Source organism: Pygoscelis adeliae, unplaced genomic scaffold (genome assembly GCF_000699105.1).
Source record: "Pygoscelis adeliae isolate BGI_AS28 unplaced genomic scaffold, ASM69910v1 Scaffold51, whole genome shotgun sequence".
NCBI classification, from domain to species: domain Eukaryota; kingdom Metazoa; phylum Chordata; class Aves; order Sphenisciformes; family Spheniscidae; genus Pygoscelis; species Pygoscelis adeliae.
Window position 1 is genome coordinate 554613 of NW_008824007.1, and position 21041 is coordinate 575653.

The following is a 21041-nucleotide window of genomic DNA, read 5'->3' on the forward strand; positions in this document are numbered from 1 at the left end:
ATAAGTAATGACTGGTACATTCTGCATTAGGATTCACTGTGCTAATGTTAACAGATTTGCTTAGATGTCTATTATTTTTACTGTGCCAATACTACCTATTGCACATAATGTCTCCCATCACCAAAGAGTTTCCTGACATTAACAACTAGATCCTCAGAGCAAACTCCTTGAGTTATTCTAGATGGTTTGACAAGGCAGAACAGGGTTAGCTGGCATCCTGGGTTGAGCCTTTAAGAGATGGCATTGTCTAGGGAAAAGAAGATGCTTTTGTAACTGGTATAATTCAGATGACGGAAAGGTCTTTGTACAAGCTATAGGAATTTCCCAAGGGCAGCACTGCCTGGCATCCCTGTAGCACTACGTACTGTGGACTTGTATAGACCTTGGCCACAGACCTACCTGGCACTTTATCCATGTCATCAGCCCTGAGAAAGGTGAAGAAAAAGGTCTTTTCTTTGCAAAAAAGGACTTCGGTGCACAGGAGGGCTGGACCCACAGTGATGACCTCTCCCAGCTAATGGAGGGCCTCATGAACCCAAGGCACAACGGAAGTCTGACTTTGGGGAATGCCAACCAACCTGCTCCATAACCACTATGTCCTGTCAGAGACTCAGCTTTGGTGCCTGTGGGAGGAGCAAAATATTAACGCCCTCAGAAGCCACCTGCATGATGTATTACAGGACCCAGTAACAAAGTAATATACCGAAACATACAGCAATTAGGTCTCAGCCACAACCACCAATTACACTGATGAACACCAAGGAAGCACCGGAGTCTTTTTAGAAAAAAAAAAAAGCTGTTTTTTCTTGTTCAGTATCTGGATTAAAAAATTAAACCCAAACATTTCACATCAATTAGAAGTTTTGAGAATTTTGGGGTGGAGACAAAATAATTATTTCAGTCTGAGGAAAAATAATTCTGAATAATCTTAAGTGAGTTATTCTCTTTTGGGCAATTTCTAGTAACAGAATGCAAGTCCTTTATTCACAGTGAGGAGCATGTATTTCGCTTTTCAGGCTAGTGCCTACCCACTCAGAGAATCCCCTCAGAGTCTTACACTGTATTGTTCAAAGTTCTTGTTATTTAGTTGCTGTAATGGAGCCAAGTTACGGCTGGGTCCTTAGAGAGGGAAGACTTTAGGGATCTTTTCTGCAAGTAAGACAGCCAGAATTTATTTGGCTGAATTTGGGACTGAAAAGGATGTACAAGTCAATAAAGCATGCAAACATTTTCCTACTACCCCAAAGAGAAATGTGTTCTGACATGATACCTCTGTTCAGCCCCACTTGCTGGGTTGACAGTATTAGTGAAATGAAAGAGCTTCTGGCTAGCAAAATCACTTACAGTGTCCTGAAAACACTGAATCAAATTTTAACTATTGCTGCAGTCTCTGCCTGCAAAGGAAACTTGCTAAAGGAGAATCTTTTTCGTTCAGAGTCAGTTCCTTATATTGGTGACATACTGCTCTAATACAGATTCCAAACAGACTTCTGTTTTGTCCTCCATTGCCTATTAGATATTTTAACATGCACTGCGGTTAAAAATTAGTACATGCCAATCAAGAAGCAGGGCGGATGGTGCTACCCTCCTGAAAAGTGTAAAGCAAAGGCAACTTTATTTTCAATAACAGCTTTAAGGACTTCTGAACAGACACCTGGTCTGCTGCTCCTTCTGGTTTAGTTTATCACAGTAATTATTCTGCTATTCAGAATTTTATTCTGAATTTTACTAATTTAAGGCCAGATGACAAAGTTACAGTATATCAGTATTATTCCCACTGAAAGTATCATGCACAACAAGCCTCAAGTTAAGCCACTATATGTAACCCACTAGTTTTGGAGGCTGAAATGATCTTTCATAGCCAGATTCCAAAGCCCTTCTGTAAAGCATTGCACTGATCCACAGTTGGTAATGGTATGTACTCATCTTTTATATAGTTGGTGAAATCTGGCTATCCAGGAACAGAGCTAAATGAATGCTAAAGCTGACATAAGGTGGGCAAACAAATAAAGTAATGAGAATTGAATTTGTTTTTTTCCAAGAACTGAGACAGCAATAAAATCCAGTGTAAAATACAATTTTGTACCTATCACATGACTCTGACATGTAGTCCTTGTCATGGTGTCCTCCTCTTCTTCTTGCAGGTTTTCTGTGACTACTTTAGCCTGTACATAGTACAACAACAAAAGTGAAGAACATCTGTGACTGTTCATGTTGCTTCATGATAACTACAGAATATCTTTTCAGAAATAAACCAGAGTAAAGTTACAGGGCAGCTAAGAGTGGAAGTATATAGCCCGTCTCATTCTATGAACGATATCTGAGGATAGCAACTTTAACTTCGTTCAAAGTCACAATATGCAGCAGTCAAAAAATACCCTTGGAAGATCAATTCTTCAAAAGGAAAAGTCTTTTTCTGCATTAAAAAAAAAGGAATTATGCTCAGGTCTTCTGACCTCTTATTTGTTTCTCTCTAGAAATACCATGTTTCAGATTCTATGCTAAAAAACCCCCGTGAACTTAATATGGTGGTGGTATCTCTCCAGTTCAGTTTGCAAACACTGAACTTTGGCGTTTTTCTTTCCACCTCTGTGCAAAAATAAAAGCATTTATTAGCTAAACAGAGAGAAAAACTTCATTTAAGAATGCAGTGCACGCTAAGACCCTGTATGTGTTATTCAAGTATGTGTTATTCAAATCCCCTAGATATTCTATTTTTCAGATGAAGGCATTTTTTTTGCTCTGTTCTTCTGCACTCCTATTTCCCAAGTGTATATATAATCTGAGTATCTTTCTAGCATACAGTGAAAACCCCCTCCATTACATGCCATCAGCAGCCATAATTCAGATCCAGGGACATATTTTTCTGCCATGCTATATAAATCAAACAGGAATGAAGATACTTTCAGGGTGATGAGAGGAGGAAAGCCAGCACTGCAGAAAAAATTACTTTCAATATCTCAGAGATCTTAAATTATTTGTTAATCGCTCTCTGCTGTTTTAAACCACTTACAGCACATTCACAATAACATTAAATATGTTCTGTAATCTAAACCAGTAGAATTTATCATCATTTGCATGACATATCTTTGATCATAGCATATATTCTGCTTGTCTGGCTTACACAAGTAGCCCTATTGACCTCTTGTGGCAGCCTTAGTAAGACATGAAAGACCCACTCTCTTTATTTATAAAAGTGCATTTATAATCTCTTAATCCCAGAGATTTGATTACATCTTTTTTCTTTTGAAATGAGGCTCTTCAGGCTATGGAAAATGAAGAGGAGAGCATGTGATCATTTGGCATCGAATTATAGGTAAAACAATTTCTCACGTTTGCAGACTGCATGGCGGTCTGTGGCTTGCTGCTGATGTGACATTTCACAATATTAGGATAGATCTCTGGGTATTCCCCAAACACACAGACTGCAGACAGACAGTGCTATACAAAACTCCTGGTGTCTTGATTTTGGTGCCACACTTCCACCTCACAAAGTAAAGCCCATGGATTTTCTAAATTACACTGGGCTGTAATAAAATCGCAAAGATGAAATGAAGCAGCGCAGCACAAAAATGACTGTATCTCACCTTAAGCTCCAGCCAAGGACATGAAAAAGTATTGGAGAATGTGGAATATCCTTGGTGTGGGCTAAAGGATTATGTATTTCTGTTGGCTGGCCTTTAGAGCAAAGTGCTTTTTTGATGAACACTAACGGGAAGCGTATCCCTCTGAAGGTGAATGCCGCCATTGGTGGAATATTGCTTTTTCCATAAATTCCATGGCAGTCAAGCAATAACATTCTTTGCATGAACAGAAATCAGAGGTAATTGGTGCATATGTTATAGCATAATAGTGCCCCAAGTCTTTACCTGGCACATCATAAGAGAACAGATTTAATCATCAAAAATTGAATAGCCTTTAAAGGAAAAACTTGCTAGAAAATTAATGTTAAAAAATGTTATGGCCAGAATTTAAAGAAGCAATATATATATGATATGCAGTTTTGAAATATAGCAGCTTCTGCACTGAACCCGTATGACTGAATGCACTTTGCATTGTTCAAAAAAGAAAAGAAATCTTCTTAGTTTAGGGCTTTTTGAAAGATTGATGCTGTTTTCTCCAAAAGCATTCATTTTGTCTTTTTACAAGTAAAAAAATGCACAACAGGCCATTCTATCGCATGCGACTGTTTTCAGTCACAGCTATCTCCTGGTCCTTTGCGATCTGCTTCAAAGTAAGCAGACACCAAAGAATAACTGGAAATGATAGTAATAAGATGCATGAACTTTGAATTTAAAGCTATTGTTTTTCTTGTAGAAGTTTGGAGGACAAGATGAAATATCACATACTGTGGAATCCTGAGGTATACCTCTTTCATAAGTTAGCATTAAGAACTGTAAGCACTTTTTTAATCTCATTATTCTAGATGTCCTCAGTCTTTTGGCACTAGATATTTCTTTCAGGAATTAAGTGCCACAAAAAACACAATATGAAAATCAAAAAGATGAAGCATATAATGTAACTTAATCTTCAAAAACAATACAAAAAATACTTTGATTCCCAGCAAACAAAAGAGTGTATGGTATAGGACAGGTAATGCCTTTTCTCCATGACTAACATGTCCTTAAAAATTAAATAGTATAATTAGCACTTCTCTATTATTTGTGTATATTAAGGACAATATTTGTAGTTCCCTGATAAAATGAAGTGTGTTTCTTGAAGATATATTTAAAGTCCTAAATGACTATTACTGCTGCATTTAGAAAGACTTCACAAAATGACAGACAAAAAGCACAGTGAATTATTGCAGCATTAGAAAATAAGAAGTTAGAAAGAAATTGTAGAAGCAATGTGTAGAGTATTTTGTACTTCTGTACAGTGAAGATATACCCTAAGCTGTCAGGACCATATTAAATGGGGCATAGTTAAACTGAGTGGCTCTGATAAGGGGCTCTGCTTTGCTATCAAAGTTCTAGATCAGTTGGATTGAATTTCCTGCATATTGCACATTTCCAGACTTTCATTCTCTCTCTTTCTTTTCAGTGACACTACAAGGACAGCCTTAGATACGCTTATAATTTGTGGTTTTATAATGCAGGATACATCTACATTTTCAAAGAAGAGATGATACCACAGGAGTCAGGAGAAAAAAGTTTTCAAACACATTCATTCTGCATATGTTCCCTCTAAGTTTTAAAAAATGACCTTGCAGATGTTCTTAGGAAAGACATCTGCATTAAAGTAAAAAAAAAATTTGCCTGAAGTTGAAACCATGTGTAGGATACTTTAACCTTAAGCATCCTAAACGTCAGTACTAAGCTAAGAGTTTTTCCAGTTCCCATTATGAAGCTTTTTGAAATTTGTTTTACCCTTGAAACGCATCCCAAAGAACTTGTATTTCAAATTCTCTCAGATGAAATAGTTGCATGTGCTGTACTTCAATAACTCAGTTTTATCAGAACAACAAAAGTAATAGCCTCAACTTCAAGTTCAGTATTATATTTGGCACAAGTTTTCAGACTATTTTGTGTAAATTGTGATTATTGTTAATAATCATCATAATAATACGGTCAAGACAGCTATTAGGAATGAGAAAAGAATGTTTATTGAGTTAAAGCATCTCTGTTTTCCTGGTGCTTGGACTTTAAAACATCATGGGAAAGGCCCCCACTAGGCAAGAAATCGCTCACTAAATTCTAAGGTTAATTATTAGAAGCTTCACAAGGAAGGGCAGCCATTCAGTCTGACTTTAGGCTACAATCCTAGACTCTGTGTGTACGCTTCTCGATGCAGAAAAGTTAGCCACTCACATAACCTTGCAAGACCCAGAATCTAGCAACTAACAGAAAATAAAATTATTTTTTTTCTTCTAAATTGCAACATTCCTACTCTCGGTGTAAATTAAAGTATCAGGTATAGTTAGTATCTTCTTGAAGCATAAAACTAACTACAGAGCATTAATAGGGAGATTTTCCATGGTACGGAAGAGAGACATGGGTCAAATGTATGTTTTCGCTTTTGAAAGACTCCCTCTTAAGTGACAAATATTCCCAAACGTGGTCAAATACTTTGCCTTTTCCCCATCAGCAGTGCACTTTTTAGGCTTAATGATTTCTATAATGTTCAGAGGCATGTTCAACACTGGCATGCGATTTTCAGGGAAAGGGGGAAAAAATGAGAAAAAAGAAAATGGTCCTATTATTTCACTCTACTACAGTATGATTATAGCATCGTTGTGCATATATCTCCACTGGAATTGAATTGCCAGCAGAAGCAGTAGGATCTTCATGACTAGCTGTATAATCTGGCCTACAGTCAAGCTGCCAACTTTTGTATTAATTCACAATTCTCTAGCTACACAAAATCTTTCTGTCATATATAAACAGTTATTATCCTGTTTGTCTGTGCTGGCAATAAGGAACACATCCAGAAGTTAAAAAGAAGGTAATAATGTTTTCATGTACTAAAGCACTTACCAGGGTCTGATTCTGCATTTCCATATCAGCTTTTGTGTTGCTGTTTTTCTTGTGGTTTCCTTGAGAGCTGATAGAGTTGCCGTGAAGAGAGGAGCCCTGGGAGCTGCCCTTCGACACACTCCTGTAGGAAACATTATTTGATCCACTTTCTGTCTGCTGAGCTGCTTTCTTATCAACTCTGCAGGTAGAGAGTGATTCCTCTGATAAATTACATTGCCCTTCTTCAATCACTCTACTTTTCCATTCCTTTAATGTTTAAAGTAACCTCTCTGTATCTTCCTGTCTCTAGACCTTTGAGTGATAAATGTTTCTAACTAGCCTTGATCAAATCTGTCACTTGCAATTTCAGGTAGTATATCAATTTAGTCTTTCACATATAATGATTTATATTATATTTGGGACTGCTGTGGGGCAAACGTGAAAACACAGTATAGCAATTGCTAAATTCTTCTGTGACCGAAGGTTGTGATAGCTAGAAATGTAATTAATTCTGACTAGTCACTAAATATATGTTTGCTGGTTAGAATACATGAAAATGGAATACATTAAAACATGTACCTAATTATCCTCTATCTTTACACACCATCTGCCTAGATTCTTGATTTCTGGAATCATTTGAATTTCTATCAACTTGGATGTAACTTGCCATTCTTTAATTTCAAAGGCCACTGGTTTGGTTAACAAAGTAACATGAACAAAATTATCTCATTATTAATGTTTTTTCCTGTAGAGATTAAAGTCCTGATAGTGTACCTACTGATTGCTACTATGCATTCTTAGTCTAAAAGGAACATACATTGAACTTAGCATCTGAGCATCTGTAAAGCTACGGTGTACAACACATCCCAAGTTTTGTTCCAGAGTTTTACCTGTTTAAAAGCTCTTTCATAAAACTGTCTTTTGGTGAGTATGTAGCTGTGGTGGAACCTTTGACTTGTTCACACTCAATCTCACCAGGTGTGTCTTGTGAAGGTTTCATAATTTTGCTCTCCATGACATCAGCTAAAATATCACCGTTGTCTGTTTTCCTGTTAATTTCATTTTCTATTTCACAGTGTTGTTCAGTTTTCTTTTTTTCTTTTCTTCTCTCTAATTTTGCCTGCTTAATTCCAAATCCCGAAACTTTTGCATCTTTTTTTTCTACCTTTGTTTTAGGAACATCAGTTTTCCTGCTACTCAGTGCTGGGAGCTTACTCTTTCGAAAGCCAAACCAACTAGCTATAGAGGGCCCAGTCTTTTGTTTAGTCTCCGCAGTGGGAGATTTGGTTTGTCCCTGACCCTTTTGCACATTTTCTTGGATGCATAACATGACTTTCTCCTCTATTGTAGGTTGTAGAGCCGGTGAACTCAAAGCATCGGTAACCTTCTCAGAGGCTTCTGCTAACTTTAAAGACATTTGCTGTCTTCGTGACTTTGTTGCTTCCAGTTTATGAGGACACTTTATTCCATCCGAGCTTTGAAAAGATGAAATTTGTTTGGAAGATACAGTAGCTGATGCTTCTAACTCCAATTCTTCTGGCAAAACGCTTTTTTTACTTAGAGCTTCATGTTTAAAACTTTCAGTGCTTTTGTCACTCCGGACAGATATACTGCGTGCATCTTTCTGAGAAAATGGTTTGTTTCCATCACATTTTGAAGTATTGTGAAACAAGTCTACTCTTGAAGATGATCTGAAGGGCAGTTTGCTTGGGCTTCCATGCTGGCTATTGCAACTACTCATATTTCCAAGAGAACCTTGTCTAGAATAAGAATTTTCTGTGGTTTTAGGATTACATGAAAGCGTCTCTGGTGTCACTGCTGACGCAGGAATGGCCTTGATTTGAAGTCCTTCCATGGCTGAGTTCTGCCTTGTTAGAGAATTTCCTCTATCGGAAGTGTTTGTAATAATCTGAGTCCGTACTTTTCCGAGACCTTCTGTCACAGGGGCAGATGGCTTTTCCCCTGTATGAACGCTAAAACTCTGACTACGAGCTTTCGCTCCATTCATGCCCAGAGCTGGCTTCAAGTGCGACTTGTTGCTAGAAGAAACAGATCTCTTAACTAATTTGTTTTCTAATCCATCTACTCTGTCTACCACCAAGTTGCAGTTTTCATGTGAATGAGGTGATGCTGTATCCATACTAAGTCCCACAGTAAAATTATTTTTTACTTCAGTATCAGATGTAGAGTCTTTTAATTCAGCATCCATTGCATCCCTAGTGGTTACACTTTTAGATTCATTTTGCTTGTACTTACTTGAACTCACATTACTTTTGGAAGCTGCATTTATACTGTCTTTTTCCTGCTTCCCTGGTACAGTAGAGCTCTTTCGGAGAAGTTGGGGAGATTTGACAAATAATTTCAGTCCTACAGGGAGACGGGTTTTCATTCCTTTCTCATTAGAGTTTTGGGTAGCATGTGCAGTGTCACTACCATGAAACAGTGTTGATAACGAGGAATTGTTTACCTGAGATAGTAAAGGCTCACTTGTGCTTGTTGTATGACATTGAGGAGTTGCGGGGAGAACGTTTGGCATCTTTTGTGGCTGATCCACCCCACTGTCACTGAAAGTATCTTTTTGGCTGGAATATGCCTCTTGTGAAGAAGTTGTTTCCAATGATGGACAACCTAGAGAAAAGGACCTGACTGTTTGAAAATCTGTGCTGGAAAATTCACGATTCCTGTGGAGACCCAGCTGATTAGGGGGTTTTGGGCAGACTTGCTTTGTGGAAACTTTGGAAAGTCCTTGGCATGCACTATGGGGTTGCTGAGATATGCATTTATTTTGCATAATTGGTTCTGCATTTTCTTGAAGGTAAGATAATTCAATTTTGGCCCCAGAAGATATGTTTTTTGCATGCATTTCATGACTAGATTGATTATGAAAGCCAGAGTTCACAGTTCCTTTTAATGGTGATGATTTCAGTATATTTTTTGCTGTTTCACTGGGACCAGCTCCTCCTAACTTTACCACTACAGGTGGTGAATGAGCATAATTAGGCCGAATCAACAGGGATGTTGACCTGCCTGGAGGAAGGGGTGGGGATGGTGATCGGGTTTCTACAGTTGCTAAATCACAATGAAAGTCTCTGGTTGGAGGTTCTCCATAGTCACTGGGCTCTATAAGGTGCTGAGGCAACAGTGGTGATGCTGGACGCTGACTCTTGACTGGGCGTTTCAAGCCAGGCAGGGGGTGGGCAGGGGGCTTTGGAACTTGGAAGTCGACTTTCGAGTCAAAACTACGAGGTGGACTTTGTACCTTTTTGAATCTTGAAAGCTTTACAGGTGACAGAGCAGGTGATTTTTCAAGGGTTGCAGGGCCCACTGGTTGAGCTACAGGTGTCTCCTCACTTTCTGTCATCACAGGTTTTTTTGGAGAAAATTTACCTCTGCTGGGTATTTTAGTCAAATTTGGCTTTTGATTGATTCCTGCATGCACAGTGGAGCTTGAATTGGCCTTGTATAATACATCATACACTGGCTTCACTAGTTTTTGTCGTGGAGTATTTTGCAGTGTCACTCTTCCACAGCGTGAAGATTCACTGCAGGTCATGGGGACAACTGTATTTTTATTCCCTGTATTATCTTCAAGAATCTTTTTCTCGGTTTCATCTGCAGGTCTTTCTAAAGCAGTGTAGTTTCTAGCATTGGTTCCTGTCTGCAAATCAGTTATTCCCTGAGGTATAAGTTCAGTATATTCTGCACTGGACCTAGTTTGTGGCTGGCTGATTGAAACTTCATTTCTTGTTACAGTGACAACTCCAGTTTGATGTGAGCTGAATTCAATAGGCTCACCATCCTCAGCGTCAAATATTACAGTAATGCACTCCTCAGAAGAAGTCTTTTTTATAACCTTTTGTTGTTTAATGAAATTACATGTCTTTGGCCTAATGTCTGAGTAAGCAGATATCTGTTTTTCCTCTTTGTCAGTAGATACAAACTGAGAATTCTCTGTGACTTTGAGCATGTCAGAGGTCTTTGTGTACTTCTCAGTAAAAGGAGTTGCTAATAAATCTGATGGACTTTTCTCATCACTGCTTTCTATATGCAACTCATCCAACACTTCATTGTCGTCAGTATCTGAAAGCTGAAAATTAAGGTCCTTCCAGCCTATATCAGCATGGCTTTGATTTAACTGTAACTCAGGCAGCTTTGTTCTGGTGCACGATTTTACTTCTGCCTGAAATCCACTGACAAAACTAGTCAATTTTTCAGGTCTTTCCTTTGAATTAAAATATGAACTTCTTTCTGGCAAATGTTTCCTATTAGGATCCCAGTCAAAGAGACTGTCAGAAATGCTGTGAGTTAATTTGTTACAATAGGTCCTGCAGTCTTTGCTTGGTACTTCCTGCAGCAACAGTAGGGATGAAGAGTCGTCATCTGCATCATCATGCGAATCTGAATCATAAGAGAAAGTTTTGTTACGTTCAATGCAAATACTTCCTATTTCCATTGGCTTACAATGAGTCTGTTCGTTATGGCTGCCACATTTAACTCCAGGGGAATATATTCCTTCATTAGAGTTCATGCAATCTTTGTAACCCCATTTTGATATTACTGAAGGTGATTCAAGTAATATTTTTTGCTTCTGTAATTTTTTCAGCCCTTCTAAGATATGGTTTTCCTTGATACGAGTTGGAGGTAGATCATCTGCAGGACTTGAGAGATTGCTTGGGAGCGAAGAACCAATGCTTATTCTTTTATCCCAGCTCACGGATAACTGTTAAAACAAAATAAAACTCACATATTACTCACAAGTGCTGTTAATAAAAAGCATTACCATTTTAGTAAAGAGATTTAGGAGTTGCATAGGGCATTACATTTCATCTATTGCCATTAATAGCAATGTTCTTTTTTAATAAAGGATTTCATATTGGTGTGAAGGCTGCAGTGCATTTAAAACCTGTAGGAAGAACAATATGAATGGAAGGATTAAGATAAAGAAGAAGAACAATTTGGACTGTGAAAAACAGAATAAACGTCAGAATAAACAGGGAAACTGTGAGCAAATTGAAGTGATAAAGGAACTGTTAAAAAAAAATTAAAAGCAGGGAGAGTGAGAGGGAGGGAGACATCGGGCAGAGAACCCTTACTGAGTTTAGTGACAACTGTTTTAAATATAAGAGAGAAGAAAGTGAAAAAGAATTCTGAAATAGGCAGCTTTTCAATTAATCTTGTTTCAGATTAACTTAAGCTAATAAATGAAGAAAATTAATTTGATTTACCCTTTTGCTGCATGTCTTCCCATCATTCCAAGTGTAGGAGGAACCACTGGAATATTCACTGCAAGCACTTGAGAGGGAGAGTTCACTGCTGCTGCAGCTGCTCCGGGGATACAGGCGGCTAGGACCTGTCATATTTAATTGACTCTGGCATTTCAAGACAGGTATACTGGATTTCACATTCTGCTGGCATTCCTAAAATATGAGAAGAAATAGAAATATCTTATGGGTGGAAAAAGATCATTTAACTTCCCCTTGATTAAGAAGTACAAAGAAAAAGCAAGTAAGGTACTTACACCTTCCTGTTATGCCATTAGCATCTGGTGAATTTAATACAGAGAACTAAATTAAAAATTACTAATATTTTCATTTGTCGGGGGAAAAATCCACAATCCTCCATGTTTTCTTTGTTCTTGAACCTGTATTCTGCTCTTCTTTTGCTAAAGATTATTCTGAGTCTATTTGAATTATGCTTTGTATATAAGCAGTGTGCTCCAGTAAGATACAGAAAACAAAGTTATAAGAACACGAGTACATCTTGACAACTGCATTATATCCCTACAATGTAACAGATGAGGCTGTACACCTCGGACAAGGCAAATTAATTTAGTATCCCAACCCAAATGTCCACTGAGAATGGAATCTCTCCATTACAGTCTAATTTTGGTTTCCTATCTAGTTCAAAGCTTTGTCTAAGAAACTCTCTGACGTAGAACAATCCATCTTTGTGTCACTCGCAGACAGCTGAAGCCTCTTGCTTATGCAATTTATTGACACTTTATGGCTGCCTTTAGTACTTGTGTAGTTATCGCCCCTCTCCAAATGCAATTTCAGCTGACTGTGACTAAGTGCCAGCTTTGAGGAAGAGAGTAATGAAGAGCAGATAGCACTTCAGGTAAAATATAAAACCTCTGTAGGAGTATCTAGGATGCCTTTAATTTGTTTTCAAACTAATACTCTTGTGCCTAACAGTGTTAGAGTTTCTTTAATGTTAAGTGCCTGCACCATTCTGTTATGCTATTCTCCAGTTTCCTTACAGAATCAGACATCTTTTTAATTACCAGGAACACCAGACAGCGTGACATGACTGTTTCATAAAACTTTGCTTTGGATTTCATTAAGGCAAGCTCAAACAATATTTATTGATCTTTGTATGTAGATATACCCCAAATTAATTTTGCTTAGGTGAAAATTTTACCTTTGTATTCAGGAAGATACAGGAAATCTAAAGTTATTGAATCCACAAAACAATTATCAAAACTGTATATGCAGTAGATGCAGCTTCTTCACGCAAATCTCTGGAAAATGCTCAGTTTGTAGGCAATTCTTATACACTAACATATTTGTTGGCCTTCTGCTAATTTCTTCCATTTATTCCCCCATGTCCTCCCATTTATTACTACTAGGGTTGAACCTTTTTTCAGTTAAATGGGAGAGAGCAGAATTTTTACTGCTGAGGAGTTCATCAGCACAGCTGTTCATTGCTCAACTGACATAATAATGTTCTGTTTTTGACAAACGTAACTACAGGGCAAATCATTATTCTCTGTCACAGGCAAAACCTATGAATGGGAAAATCATTTACAGGTAGCAAGAGCACATTTCACCTCTGGGAGTTATTGGTACATGTTCTCCTAGGAAGTCAAATGGATGCAGGAGGAATAGCCTTTAAATCCACTGGCTCTGGGAAGAATACATCTTTCAGCATCAGAGGCAGGCTGATGCCTGTGTTTTTTGCTCTGAGCAGACTTTCTCGCTTTGTTGAGACAAATTACTTTTTATTTCTGACATCGTGGTTCCCATGGGAGACCCTCTCTCATCAGCTTCCTCAGCTATGACGGCGTCATTCCCTGTAAGGTTGACTGTAGAGAGGCCAATGGCAGCATCTGCTTGTTCTGGCTGTTTTGTTGCCTTTCAGCTGTGGCATTGGGAAAACATGTCATGTCAAATTTCTGCCCTTTACACTAGGCTATGTCCCAGACATCATAGTGTTTAAGGGAAGGAGGCCTGTAAAATCCTTTCCTGTAAGAACCTCCTGTAAGACAAAAGAGGAGATCACAGCATACTGACAAGTACTGCCTTCCCTTCCTGTCATCTTCAGCTTCCCTGAGAGCCTTTCCAGGAGAAAGGCATTTGGTCCTGCAGTTTTAGCAATGGGAAAAATGGGGATATCTAAGCAAATCAAAAGAACAGTATGTTACTGTAATCATCTTTATTGTTTAAGAGATGAGAAGATGTGCAAAAAATATCAAGCCATTACAGATTTTTAAGCAGGATATCTGCCCAATTTCTAGATTGCATTCTGATCACTAAAGAGAGAGTGGAATTTTCTCCTGCAATTTGCCTTTATTCTCTAAGTTATCAGAGAAAGTACTTTGAGTAGTATGTTTATGATGCATTAATTAAATATATTTAACTTGCATATGGGTCTATTAACTGACATAGTGATATTTTAATTTTTTGTAATCATGACTCTTAAGTCATTACTTTTAATGATATTAGAGTAGAAAGGCCTGAATGTAGTATTACAATTTAAACACATAATTTTTGCTAGAAATCACAAAAAATTGAAAGCTTCAGACTATTAAAGACACAAAACTCTATATTAGAAAAACCTAACCTGAAGGCTTAATTACATATAATGCAAAGGGTCATTAGCATTTTTGTGAACCTTTGAAACAACGCCTTTTCATTAAAGTATGTATTACAAAAGAGATGACATTTTTGTTGACACTACCACACTTCAAGATCAAAGGCACACAGAGGTTCAATGTTCTGTTCTTGTCCTCTTTGTTTTCCTCTATCTTTATGTGACTTTTGTTTTTTAAGCTACTTTTCTTTGACAATGAAACATGAAAGCCACACTGGCTAACGTTTTGCCAAATAAGCACAAAGCTAACCCCATGTGAAAAAAAAACACGCAGAGAGCATGAATTTTTAAAAGTTCATACATAATATATCATAAAAGTAGAATGAGTAATATGGTGTACGGGCTTTAATAAAAAGCTCCTTGACCATTTCTCAGAGATCCTGAGATGTAATCAATACCCAAAAAGGTATCTTGGGGACATTGCTAAGATTTATGCTTTTTTGCACAGTGACACTATCTGCTTACTATATCAACTGAGGACACAATATTGAATTTCAGAGAACAGAAGGAAGAAGAAGTATTGTTATCTGCCTCAACAGTGTTTCAATTCAGAGATCAGCTTTATGGCTCATCCCTCACATCGGACTTCAGAGGCGAAAAGGAGGGTTCCAAATGAGGGGTACAAGGACAGCACAAAAACTCACGTGAATCTGAGCATCAGCAGTTCGAGATTGCATCAGGCTTCTGTTTCGTTCTACTTCTGAAAGCAAATCCCCAGATGAGAGGTCTAAGATGCGCGAATGGAGTTTCTAGGGGGACAAAAGGGAATGAACAAAGCATAAGCATTTCTCAAATACGCAGCAGATCAGCATTTTTAAAATTCCAAACTCTGCTCTTAAATTTCAAGGGAAATGAAGACCCCGAGGTAAAAGAAGATTTGTTCTAATTTGAAATGTTGCTGTTTGTGCTTACTTTGTCCAAGACTTCCTGTCTGCAGAACAGAACATTCTTCATCCAAAAGAAACTCTACTTTTTCTTCTAGTCGCTGTTTTGCAACTTATCATTACTTCACATGCAACAATGACAAATGAACACGAGTCCCACCATTTCCATAGAGTTTGACAGGTTTCAGGAAAAAAGCATAAAAATGAACTACAAGATTAACATTTATAAATCAATCAACACGTTAATGTTGTTTTATTTACGAGCTGTTACACCTTGAGTGAATGATTGCAAAAGTGACCCTATTTTTAAACAGCATTGATCTGCTGAAGGCCTCCCTTGCACACATTTTAACTCAAAGTCATTAATGTCATCTGTTAGGAACAATTAATGTGAATAGAAAATAATTGCATCAGGGAACTAGGGACTCAGAGGATTTTGTGCATTAATATTCACACGCTGTTCGATTACATACACAGTTCTCTTTTCAGTTTTGCTTGGAAGGATGGCTAAGCTTGTGCCTTTTCCTCCATGTTCACCTGTATACTAATTACTAAGGCTTTCAGTGTGCATTAAGCCTGATTTGTTTTAATTGCAGTTTCAATAAAATCCATGATTTATGTGAATGCCTTGGCCGATGACTTCAAAAGAAGAAATATCTGCAGTCTTGTCAGTCATTGGACCAACATATCATGTAACAGGCAGTATGGATCTGACTCACAGTCCACTGAAATCAATGAAAAAGGACTTTAAAAAACACCCCAGACAAAAGGACTTTAGATCAGGCTTTTTAATTTTCCCATTAATTCTCCAGGCTTGCAATCTGAGAGACCACATCTACCCCCTCCTCAGCACCGGGGCGCTCAGCTTGGAGGCACAAATGGTGCAGACCCTGCCAGGGCGCTTTGCGGGGGGGACTCTGTGAAGGATGCAAACGATGGAGACTTGTCGAGGCTACATGAGTGGCCCATCACCCTGTCCATCCAAAAAGCCTGGCCAAAGAGGGAAAAAGAATCTGTAGCCACAAAAGCCCTTCCACACTGTGCAGTAGTAGTAACGGCAAGACAGTTCTTTGCAGGGCCCTGAAACATCAGTCACACAGTATCTTATGCCCAGCTACTCCCCAGCCTGCTCTCCTGGTACCCACTGCAGAAATTCATCTGCTAGATAACAAAGCAGGTGGCCGTTCCTACAGCCTCTGTTATCTGCATGCTGTGCTTCAGGCATCTAGTCCAGACAATCTAGTAATTTTTTTAAAAACCTACTAATTATAAATTTGGGAGTAATTTCTCAAGAGTTACATATTCATCCAGGTTTCTTCAGGAGGTACTATCTGTTGCAGACAGATTATGGAAAATATTTTCAATGATCAATGTTCTGTATAAACATATTTTGTCCAATATATTGTTAAATAGATTAAAATGCTATAAGCACTTAGTATCCAATATACTTTTCATTATAAAAATTAACTACCTCCAGGCTATGCATTTTTTAACATCAGTGATGCCTATCGCCTAGTTATTCAGTGTGCACCTTTTAAATTGTTATTACTAGAGTTACTGTCAGGTGTTTGTTCAAGATTTAAGCTCCAGGTAAAATGCCTTCCCAAACTCACAGATTTACTGACTTAGCACATGTGTTATTCTTTACAATAATTCCAACTCCATCGTTGAACCACCAGCGAATTCCACTGTTTTCAGAACCAGGAGTCACCGATGTTATGAACAAGTGGTGCTTGCTCTTGCAAGGGAATTACTTTCTCCAGTGAAACCAGTCACCTGATTTTTGCTTCCAGAGATATTTTAGCGGAAGTTACTATAGCCAGATCTGTGCATTAGAGATGATGACAGGGGACATCTGAGATGGATGAACATTTATACTTGAACATTTATTTTCCCAGAAAAAAGTATTCTAGAAATAGTGCTATAGGAGTTTTACAGTTGTAAAACTGTCTTCCCATTTTTCCAGCAAGGCATTTGAAATACTTCATTACTTAAATGGGAACATATATGCATCTCAGTAAGGGAAACTAAATATACCCCTATAATGTCATCCAATGGAATTTAGTGTGCTGCTGTCATTGTATATATCAGACATAAGAGCAGAGATCAGCCCAACTGGAACAGGCAGAAAACAGACACGATTTTTGGCCAGTGATAAGACGTAGCCCAGCAGAGCACGCTGTAAACAACTCAGAGTTACGGGGGTCCCTCCACACTGGCTCAGTGACCAGAAGGGCTGGGCTGCACATGGGTCACGCTATGCTTGAATCACCTTTGCCAGCGTTAAACTCTATGACTCTATAAAACTATAATAACAAAGGTGAATCAGCAGCCTAAAATGATTAACAAAGAAGGAAAGTGTGTTCTCAAGATGTATAATGCTATTATATTTCTGTATCAAACAAATGATCATCACATTGGGAATACTCCCCCCCACACATATGCAAATAAACTAACAAGACACATGGCCAACACAATGACTAGCATTAACAAACAGCATAACAAAATTTGAGATCATTAATTAAATATAGTCACACAGCACTGCAGCAAGTCATCCAATTACAAAAGAAAAATGGTAAGAAAATTGTTTTTCTTTCATTTATTTTTTTCTTTTTCCTTCTCCATTTTCTAATTCAAAAATGGGAAAAACTATTTGTTAAAAAACCTCATTAATGATCCATTTAAAATCAAGTAACAGATTGTGCTAACTATGTATCTTGATTCTGATTCCTTCTCAGATACGCAAAATGTACTGTGTCCTTTACGGTTATTTTCAGATGACAGTCACATAACTAGATCAAGGAGTTACTGCTGCCTTGAAAATTGTACAGTATTAAAATCACTGTTGATGCTATCATGATGCAATGCAACAAAAGGTAGACCACAGCACAGAATGACTTCCACAGAAAAGATCACATCAGTTTAAATTAATACTTGAATATGAAACTGAAGAGTTACAACTATAAATCCAAGTCACCTGCCCCATTTGTTGGTGCCCTATGTAATGATAAGGGGAAACCGGGCAATATCGGTACATGGTGGGGAACGTCTGGGCCCCTTTGAACACAGGAAACCATCAGGAGCGCTGGATTGCAGAACAGAAAACCCTTATGGAATTGCATACAGTATGGGCTGGGCCAACTTGCTTGGAAAATACCCTCTACTGAGTACTGCCGGGGCAGGTGCGGGCTAAAAAGTTCATAGCATCTTAGCTAGACTTAGACCCATGTCTCTACAGAAAGCGGGTGCTGAGAGGTACAGAGGCCAGGGCAGAGCAGAAAGGGCCTCTCTGTGGCTGCCTGTGACCAGTAGCAGAAAAGCTCCTCCTTCACCTGTGAGATTGATGCAGAAAAGACCGTGCCCTTTGTGGCTCAATGTCAAGATAAACTCCCATAACCCACATAAAAAATAAAAACAAAGCAATTGATAATTTAGGTGGAAACCTATTATATCAAGTGCAATAGGAAACACAATTATCTGGCAGGCAGATAACCGATCCATCAAGTAGTAGGCCAGTTCCCCCTCCCCCCAGCAGCATCCTTATTAAGGCTTTCTAGGAAGATAAAAGAAGGCTACTACCTGCTGGCATGAGGCAATATTACAGAGAGACTCCCCTAACTATTTCGCCTCTTGACTGTATCTGTGCAGGATATCTATCAGTTCCCATCTCCTTTTTGAACATGTAATGGCCTGCAGCATTGCCAGAACAATTTTCAATGAATTATGCCAAACTGTACACAGCTCTCCAATATTGGATGAGTTAATTGCTATTAAATCAATTGGCTTTGCTTTTCTCACATGAGCCAAAGTCCATCATTCACAAGAAAGAAATTCTCTCCCTAGGTTCTAAGGAGACATTTTCATCCTGGTGCTCCGTGCCAGAGCTGTAAATGTTTGTTTGGTGCGCGTGGCCTCCTCCCATCTGTGCTGTTATCTGGGGCATCACAAACCTGAACAGGCATACTCTGGACTGCTCTCCCCTATAACCTGACCATTGTAATTGGACTGGCAGGGAACACCTTTTCTGCAGCCTTCACACCACTCATTTTTAATAATTCTCTGCACAAAGAAGATTCCCCTCAAGTCCACAGGCAGCAACACCACCGCTCCAATTCTACCCCTGTTGTACTAAATGAGTTAAGTCTTAGTAACTCCACCAAAAACATGCAAAAAAATGTGCAACGTAAGAAGAGTGCTGATATGGTGACCTCTTTGTATGTGTGATAGAGGCTCATGAAAGACAAGAGCTCTTTCCAGCTGACTTTTTTCACAATCATCTGACCTGCCTCACTCTTCCTGTTCCCTTGTTCATCTTTAACTGTCATATCCAGCAGAAGCAGAGTGTAGCTATGAATTAATCACATCTAGGATGAGCTTTAGTTTCAAAGGTCTTACAGAAATAGTACTCTACATTTCCGTTATACCATAGAAGACAGCAGACCAAAGAAAGAAAAAAATATGATTAGGTATGCAATTTATGTAGTATTAGTTTATGCAGAAATACAACCTGTCATGAAACTAAACCTTGATGTTAGTCCTTAGATACATTGCAGAGGGGATGTTCGGCTGGAGATGAGAGAACATCCTTCACCTATTCCATCGGAAGTTACCTAGATTAAGAACATGCACTATTCAAAGTATGAAGTGTGAACTTCTCATGCACTAAATACTCTGAGATAAAGGAGAAAGTTAAGTATAAGGAAAAAAATCATAAAACCTCTGAAAGTAGAAATAGATTTTGCTTTTAGACAAATCAGAGATTGTAATACATGTGCTTTTGACATATGGTAATTCTGCTTTCTAAAGAGAGCTGAACAAGTGGTTGCCAACATAAAGCAGCCAAATATGAAGGAAAAGTGAAAGCTGCAAAAAGATGCTTCCATTTTATTTAATTCTAATAATCACTAACATAGGAAATGTACTTGCAATTGTATACTGTGCACATACAGCAATGCCTGACGGTTTATTGTATATAACTGATGTAATGAAAATAAAATTACAATAATTTTTTCAGCTCTTGGGAGTTATATATTTAATAGAAAATTCAGAATTATGTCCTACTTTCCTACTATTCACTTCCTATAAACAGAAATTCATGGCCATCACTGTTTAACTTTGTAGTAAAAGAAGATTATTCTTTCCATTTTCACAGTTTATAATGGCAATAGCAATTGTCATACTGAGCACTTCCCACCAGTTAACCAGCTTGGTTAGGAACTTGCCTTCACCTTTCCAGCTGCTTACTGTATGTGAAGAAAGGCAGCTTCCCAGTAGAGTTCTTGTGCATGGTATATGCCATCCCAGATTCCTTTTTATACCTACATCCCTTAGGGTAATTTCAAGGACATTTCACTGTGGAAATAGTCACGCTTTTTCTCTTCTAATTCTCTAATAATTTGCCTTGCAATCATCATTTATCCTAACAGTGTGAAGTTACTTCTGACTGTGGCTATTTCTTATAAATATTTTAGACTAACATGAAGTCTGGCATTATGGTGGTGCAGCTGCAGAATACAGTGTGTCTTTAAGAAGCATTTCTGTCCCTTTTACCACTTTTCAGCAGTGCCTTTACATGAAATAAGGTCCCCTATGCACAATCATATTCTTGTGTTTCTGCCCAGAAGTAGACAGTTAATAATGTGATTTTTTTGTGCCAGTTCTGGGAATAAAACATGGCCGTATCTTACAAGCTACATAGAAACATCCATATAGGCGTATCTCTTTCTAGATTTTCACTAGTGTGTTAAAAAGAGACCAAGCTTTAAAGGATGAGGAAATAAAACAACTGTTATTCCCGGGGGGGGGGGGGGGGGTAAAAAAAAAAACTTTT

General features: G+C 38.2%; 1 protein-coding gene across 1 annotated transcript in view; it reads right to left on the bottom strand.

Annotated features, from left to right (window-relative positions):
• The window catches only part of NCKAP5 (NCK-associated protein 5), a 398182-nt gene that overhangs the window by 60744 nt on the left and 316397 nt on the right, over positions 1–21041 (bottom strand). The window contains exons 10-14 of the mRNA XM_009325811.1: positions 14972–15076; positions 11681–11872; positions 7346–11175; positions 6477–6654; positions 2087–2165 (exon numbers count right to left, since the gene is read on the bottom strand). Coding sequence (XP_009324086.1) covers positions 2087–2165; positions 6477–6654; positions 7346–11175; positions 11681–11872; positions 14972–15076 — 4384 coding nt within the window. The remainder of the gene's footprint in view (positions 1–2086; positions 2166–6476; positions 6655–7345; positions 11176–11680; positions 11873–14971; positions 15077–21041) is intronic.